Raw genomic sequence first — 7,002 nt, forward strand, 5'->3', positions numbered from 1 at the left:
AAATAAAGATTTGCTTGATGATACAATCCATAGCATGAATATATTATAATATATTTATATTTCTTTAGTTTAATTAAATGTTCATACTTTCTTTAATTTATATTTTACCTTCCATTTACTTTAATATATAAATATAAATAAGAAAATACCCCCATTTGGATTCAATAAAAATATCTAAAAAATTAAAATTCATAACAATAAGAAAAAATAATTTTGATTTTAGTATAAATTTGGGATTTGGCGATTTTATCACTTTCAAAAAAACATGTCTTCTATTTCTTGAAAAATTAATTAAAAATTATTTTAACAACAATAAATATTAGTTATGAAAATATCGGAAGATAGTTTTTCAAAATAAAAATATTTTCTTATTTGTCCATTTACAATGCGCTAATATTCCAATTAGAATAAATAGCATTTATTGGTTCATTTTGATACACAAAATACTATAATACTTAAAATATGTTATCCACCATAAAATATATCGAAAATATATTAGAGGATTTAAAATATACCAAAAATAGTTTTACTAAAATTATGTTTTGTTAAACATAAAAATACACAATAGGTTGATTGGAGCAATTTGGCTCAACAAGGATGTCTAGTTCATGGAACCAAAAATGGATCTCAAATCAAATATAACCACAAAAAGTTATATCCAAAAAATCGAAGCATGATCAAATTATACAAAAATCGTAAGTTTTAGATTTTAAACATAGATTTGACAGCGCGATTATAAGCTCAAAACTTAACCAAATAATTTACGTAATATATCAAAACGAAGCCCATGAAATTTAGTTTATAGAGAAATAAGCGGATTTCAATTTGTCTATGAATACATAAAGTTATAGACCATAAACTAGAGTAATTACAGATTACACGGAAGCATAAATTTCATATTCGAGTAGATATCACAAGGAATTTACAAGTTTAATACTTGGCCAAATAATCCAAATAATATATCAAAATGAAGTTTAATAAGTTTAGTTTACAATGAAACAAATGGATCTCAATTTGGATATAAACACATAAAGTTATAGACAAGCACCAAAACAATGGTAGATTACATGAAAATAGAAATTCTAAATTCGAGTAAATATTTCACAAAGCACTTACAGGCTCAATACTTGACCAAATAATCCAAATAATATATCAAAATAAAGCTCAAAAAATCAAATTTACAACGTAATAAATGGATCTCGATTTGGAGAGAAACACAACAAATTATAGCCTTAAGCATACAACATGCACATTTTGGCCCAAAATTTAATAACTTCGAAATGAATGGCACAAAAGGAATGGAATTTGCCTTAATAAATGATGAAATTTGGAGGAGAGGTAACCTTCTAAATGCTCAAATTTTACTCTCATTGTGCTCTATCTAAAGAAAAAGAATAAGTAGTAGAAGAAGAAAAAAAAATCAATTGGGAGAGAGAGGAAAGTGCAGAGGGATTTAGGGAATGTCCCCTCCCCCCACCCCACACACACACACACACACACACTCACATATGTATAACCATGCCTTTTTTTTTTTTTTTTTGTGGTCATTTTACCTTTTTTTTTTAATCTACTTTACACCTATTATCATATATATATATATATACACGTAATCTCATTTTCAAAATTTTGATTTCTCCCTCTTTTTTATTATTTATTATATTTTATTTTTTTCACATAAAATATTATCAATACGTTCCTCAAATAGTAACATATTTTTCACATATAAATTAGATAAAATATTTTTAGATTCGATAACGAGTCGTTACATTTATTGATCACTAAATAAAACATAAATTATGGGCCACTAAAGTAGTAAAGCATCTTAATTATTATAAGCCAAATTTTGGTTTTTATTGATAATAATTGATTAATTATTCACTCACTGAAGCCCTCAAAATGAAATAGCCTTAGTTCTTTCATAAGTTGATATTATGACGTCCAATACGTAAAAAAACCCACATAAATCCATCATATCATCATAAAGTTAGTGGTTAAACACTACTGTGAGAAACAAGATATGGATATGGTAATAATTTTTTTTTATTTTTAATCCAGTTCTAATTACTCTATGATTGAAGTTTAATTAAATTTGCTTAATTCTGAGTTTTGACCAAGTCAATGAATCATGGGGTCTCCTTCCAAGTTTGTGGCCGATTAGGAAGCAGACTAACATTTGCAGTATTTCTCTTCGTTCAATCAATCAAACAATAGGAGCAGAATCATATATATATATATATATATATATATGCCGGCCATAGGCCTAAACTAAGCTACGTACTGCTTATATGGATAAGAGATACTGAAACTCAAAATCATAGGGAATCTTCTCGACGATAGCGGAAACGTCCTTGCCGTTGGCGAGGCCTCTAAAGCAATCCACCATGGATTTTCTGAGCGAGCCAGACGTCGGAAGCTGGTGGCACAGCCACTCCAGCAAAGAGTCGATGTTCGGCGCGAAGTCGTGCATGTTCCGGAGCAGAAGCTCCGGGAGAGCGATCCGCTTCGTGCTCGTGGTCACCATTACCATGATCGAAGCTTGCAGGTATTCCAGCTTTGATTTCTCCAGCTCCGCCACCACGCCTTCGGCTGTGTATATCCTCACCTGCGTTAATACAGGAAATTGACGATCTCTGAAAATAATTAATGGATTTTGGGTGGTGTTTTAATTAATTGGCTGCCTGACTTACTGCCGGAGAAGAGCGAGTTCCGCAGCACAGGGCGAACGTGATGTTGGGATCCAACGACTCCAGTCCGTAAAGCTGGCGAACCATTGCTTCTTTATCTTCTTTATCTGCCTTGCGGTAAACCTGCACAAATATTTCGTTTATCATGAGATCATATATACAAGTGAGGTTCAAAAAAAGTCATTCCTTTCGAGTATTTAGGAGTTCGTTTATCCCAAAGAATGAATAGATTGATGAAGCCACTGTTAATTTCTTGAATGATATTTAAGTGTAGCAGGAGAAGGTTAACGAGGGATTAGGTTTACTCTTTTTATACACGGATTTAGACTTACCACTTGCATAAAAAAAAAAAAAAAAAAGAACACAATTACAAATGATCGACCTTTAGAGGAAGAAACCAAGTTTAAGCTAACATCCACCTCTTTTAAGATTGAAGATTCTGGCTTTCGAAGAATAAAATGTTCGATGGCATGAGCATTGATGGTATTTCCTCCAATGCTGAGCGTTGCCTAAATCAAATCAAATCCAATCCAGAAAGTTAGACCGAAGATCAATTACAAAAACAGGTGAGATTAATGATATGACTCGATGATGAACTTATTGGAAGGATATTTAATGCACCTTGTTGATTAGGGCAAGCAGTTTTTCAGGGCTAGAAGGCACTCCATATTGGAGAAATCCCTGCAATTGATAAAAGATGAGTATGTCAAAGGAGAAACAAGAAAAAAGATATATATGAAGCAGAAAGAAGAATTAATGGTTTTGTTCAAAATCTATATACATGCATGATACAAGCATTGTACATGTTGATCCAAAAAGCTAGCTTTTGCTGGTAACTCAACGATCTCAGATCTACTTTCTGGAGACTGTTCATTAAAATCCTGTACTCAAACAGACACAAAAGCAAATATCAGAGATCAGATTGATATCCTTTTAATATTAATTTATCTTTTATCTATCAATTATCATTTGATTTGTGTAACTGCCCTTCTTTATTGAAATTATATAGAGGTGGGTAATTAAGTATCTTGTAATTAATTAAAACGAAGCGAGAAAATCAACATGGTAATGACTGTCTTTCTCAACACAAAACCATATATAAGTAATGAAAAGGAAACCCTTACAGAATTTTTGTACAATAAATATCACCAAAATAATGTAGAGTAACATTTTTTCGACCTACCTCAGCCTTTGTAGCAAAGGAACAGAGCTAGAGTTGGAGATGCATTTGGGATCCAAATGACTAGAAGTGAACATGACCAAGTTCTTGTAAGGCCCTATGTCCCTTGGAATAGATTCTTCGGTGTCAAATATACCGTAAGGATCTTGCTGCCTTGCTTCTTTCTGCAACAAGGCGGCCTTCGAGTTGGAGCTGGCCATGTCAACCCTGAAGCTCAAAGAGAAGTTCGTAGACCTCGAAATGGGCCCCGATTTCTCCAGCTCCATGGCTCTTGATGTCCGAAGCAGCCGCACGAAGATGAAGATCAGACACTTCATGATATTCTCGGCCAGCTTGTTGGGGGGCCACTTCTGGATGCTCTCTTCTTCTGAGGGAGCTGTATTGGTTGCAGATTTTGGCGGGAAGTCTATGGCGAACTCTACGTTGCGTTCTCTCTGAAAAGAAAGTTTATGCTCCATAAAATTTCTTTTTTTGTAATTTATTAAAAAATTAACTTTGATAAATTCAACACCGTACATACCCTTGGAATTGGAGTTGGATTTCTACTGGGTTCCCGCAAGGGGGAGGCGGGTTTCAGGATCCCGCTTTTCTTGGGAACCTTCTGGTCTTGAAATGCGAGCTCGTCGTCGCGGAAATTATTGCTTTCCTTGTGATCGGAGATAACTCTTGGTTTCTCAATATTTACGTTGAAGTCGTTGAGGTTGTAATCGCCCTTTATTGCTTTGCTTATGAAATGCAAAGCCTTGGTCTCGAACTGCATCCTTCCAGTGGCGGTGGCGGTGGCGGCCGCCGCTTTGGTTGCAGAGTGGGAATTATACGATGGAAGCGGCGAATATCCGGCTGGGTTTTTGATGGTTGCATGGTGCAAATATTGCTTGAGTTTGTAGTCCTTCGTGACTTCCTTTTCATGGCTCAAATCGGTTTGAAGCTGCCGGATTTGGGCTTCCAGTCGAGCTATCTCTCCCTCAACCATGTCCAACTCTGCTAGGAGCTCCTTTACCTGGGTAGTCCACGTTAAGGAGCTTAAACTTTTAGATGAATAACATTATTTACTTAATAATTTAACATGATAATAAAACAAGAGAAAGAAAAACGTCTAATTAAACATGGATTATCTGTTAGTAACCCACCTCGAAATCGTTTACTGTAGAAGAGAAAGGGTTACCTTTGGAGGAAGGAAGTGTGGAATAGGTAAGCTTCTGGTTTGGTCTTGATGATTTAAGCGCTGTAATGTTTCTTGAACCTTTTGTTCATGATCTAGCATTTTGCGAAGCACAGAGACCTGTAACATAACCTTTTCTGAGTAAAATTTCATTTCATGTACTCTGTTCGGTTGTGATTTTAAAATTATTGTTTAATATAGATGATATCAAAGCACCAAATTCTTAATGATCCACAAAAAGATATGTTCACCGATTCTAAAAAGTCGTTATTATAATAAAAATAACATAAAAAACAGGCTAACTTAATTTAATGATTTTTAAAAATTTTGAGTCCGAAAACAAATAAATTTAAATTAGACTAAAAATACATCAATGATAATTATCTGAACAACTAGAACTAAGATATGCAAGATTTGATACTCTATTTGCATAGCATATATTGGTTACTGGTTGGCATCCCTCTTTGGGTAGGTAAGAACTGATATTGCTGGGCCTTTACTTTTTGCCATATGGAGGGTTTTTCACTATTAACAATTAACGTTTATTAAGGAAAGGGGTCTGAAATTGTGTTCCTCTGTGATACTGCTAGCTGCATGTATCCTTCCTCTTATAGAGGGTTTTTATAGGTAAGCCAATCCATCAAATTAAGTAAATTCGGATATGCATCGCAAAGATAAGCTCCACAATATTAGAATCTCATCAAAGCAACGACGTATCTTAAACAAAAAAAAAAAAAAAGACAAGATAACAATCATGCATAGATGGTTTGGCCTTCAATATATTAATAAAAGAATCATTTTACTGTCTCAAAATACAAAAACAACACATCATTTCTTAACGTATATCATCATCCTAAAATTATGAGAAAATCCCATCATTCATACTCGATTATATATATTGTTGTGTGTGTATGAGTTGAAGCAAACATACATACAAAATGAAACGTACGTATCAAAGATATATATACGTAGAATCATCTCCCTAATTACCTCTCTTTCAAGCTCTTCTCTCTTCTGCTGTCCGCCGAACTTCCTCCTCCTCTGTCAACCAAAACTAGGGAAATTCAATGAGGGAAAACCAAATTAAGAAAAACACCAATCTAGCTACCATCTCTCCTAGACCGTTCTTTCTCAGACGAATTGAGGAAAATAACCCAGAAAAACAATATAACTTACCATCCTGGATGGCTCTTGATGAACCGCCGGACTGGCCATGGACAAGGCTGCAGCTTCCTTGGACGAGCTCGAAGTGCTCCACACGAAGAGGCGGCTAATTAAAACAAGACTGGGATTGGCGCTAAGGTTTTGATCATGAACCTCAAAATGAAACGTGTGGTATTAGGCTTAGAATTAAAGGAATTAATGTAGAGATGGCTGCTGGTTGTTGTTACTGCTGCTGTTGAATAATGGGGAAGGGCCAATTGGCTGCTGTGGGAAGATGGGAGAGAGCTTTCAGGGGCTTCTTAGTTTTTTGTTTTCCGATAACCGCCGACTAAGAAAGAGATTGTGGGTGTGGGTGGAACATCATGGGGGAGTAGTGGGTTGGCGTAGCTTGCACTTGCAGCGAATGAATTTTTGTTGAGGCTTAGCAGTAGAAGTTGTTGTCGTGTATTATGCCTTGTTCCACAAGCCTTAATCTAATCATATGCATTATTAGATCCTGTAAGGCTAAAGCCAGTAAATTAGTGGTGTATGAACAGATTTGGAAAAATCATTTCTTTATATAATTATTATTATCACTATTGTTCATCATTAATTCATCTACTTTTATTAAGCATTTCATCTACTTAAAACATGTTAAAATTTGTATTTCTGTTTGACTATATACAACATATAACGAATTATTATTAACCACACTCTACTTTGCATCGCATCTTATATACTTATTAGAGAATATTTATAATAGAATATCATGTAATAAAAACTTATAGGGGCGTCGTGAAACTGTTAAGAGATTTTTTTTATGCATTTTAAAT

At 34.4% G+C, this 7,002-nt stretch overlaps 1 protein-coding gene across 2 annotated transcripts; it reads right to left on the reverse strand.

Annotated features, from left to right (window-relative positions):
• Positions 1-2,114: 2,114 nt before the first annotated feature.
• LOC127810823 (uncharacterized) lies at positions 2,115-6,501 on the reverse strand. 2 transcript variants are annotated; one of them, XM_052350385.1, is made up of 10 exons: positions 6,203-6,501; positions 6,017-6,067; positions 5,030-5,146; positions 4,385-4,864; positions 3,868-4,298; positions 3,466-3,565; positions 3,306-3,365; positions 3,104-3,193; positions 2,688-2,807; positions 2,115-2,602 (listed from the first exon to the last, which is right to left on the reverse strand). In XM_052350385.1, exons 1-10 carry the CDS (start codon positions 6,239-6,241, stop codon positions 2,282-2,284), a joined length of 1,809 nt encoding a protein of 602 aa, XP_052206345.1. In that variant the 5' UTR covers positions 6,242-6,501; the 3' UTR covers positions 2,115-2,281. The 2 variants fall into 2 exon arrangements, with proteins under 2 accessions (XP_052206345.1, XP_052206353.1); XM_052350393.1 differs by having other exon boundaries at positions 6,017-6,080.
• Between the last annotated feature and the right edge of the window lie 501 nt (positions 6,502-7,002).

Source organism: Diospyros lotus, chromosome 1 (assembly GCF_014633365.1).
Source record: "Diospyros lotus cultivar Yz01 chromosome 1, ASM1463336v1, whole genome shotgun sequence".
NCBI lineage: Eukaryota > Viridiplantae > Streptophyta > Magnoliopsida > Ericales > Ebenaceae > Diospyros > Diospyros lotus.

What these genes read in the sequence shown, in the direction of transcription:
- LOC127810823 (XM_052350385.1), bottom strand. Translation starts at nt 6,241, where the DNA reads ATGGCCAGTCCGGCGGTTCATCAAGAGCCATCCAGGATG. An exon ending in CACACTTCCTTCCTCCAAAG is followed by an intron (nt 4,865 to 5,029) that starts GTAACCCTTTCT and finishes TGGACTACCCAG; the next exon opens with GTAAAGGAGCTCCTAGCAGA. An exon ending in AATCTTCAATCTTAAAAGAG is followed by an intron (nt 2,808 to 3,103) that starts GTGGATGTTAGC and finishes ATATTTGTGCAG; the next exon opens with GTTTACCGCAAGGCAGATAA.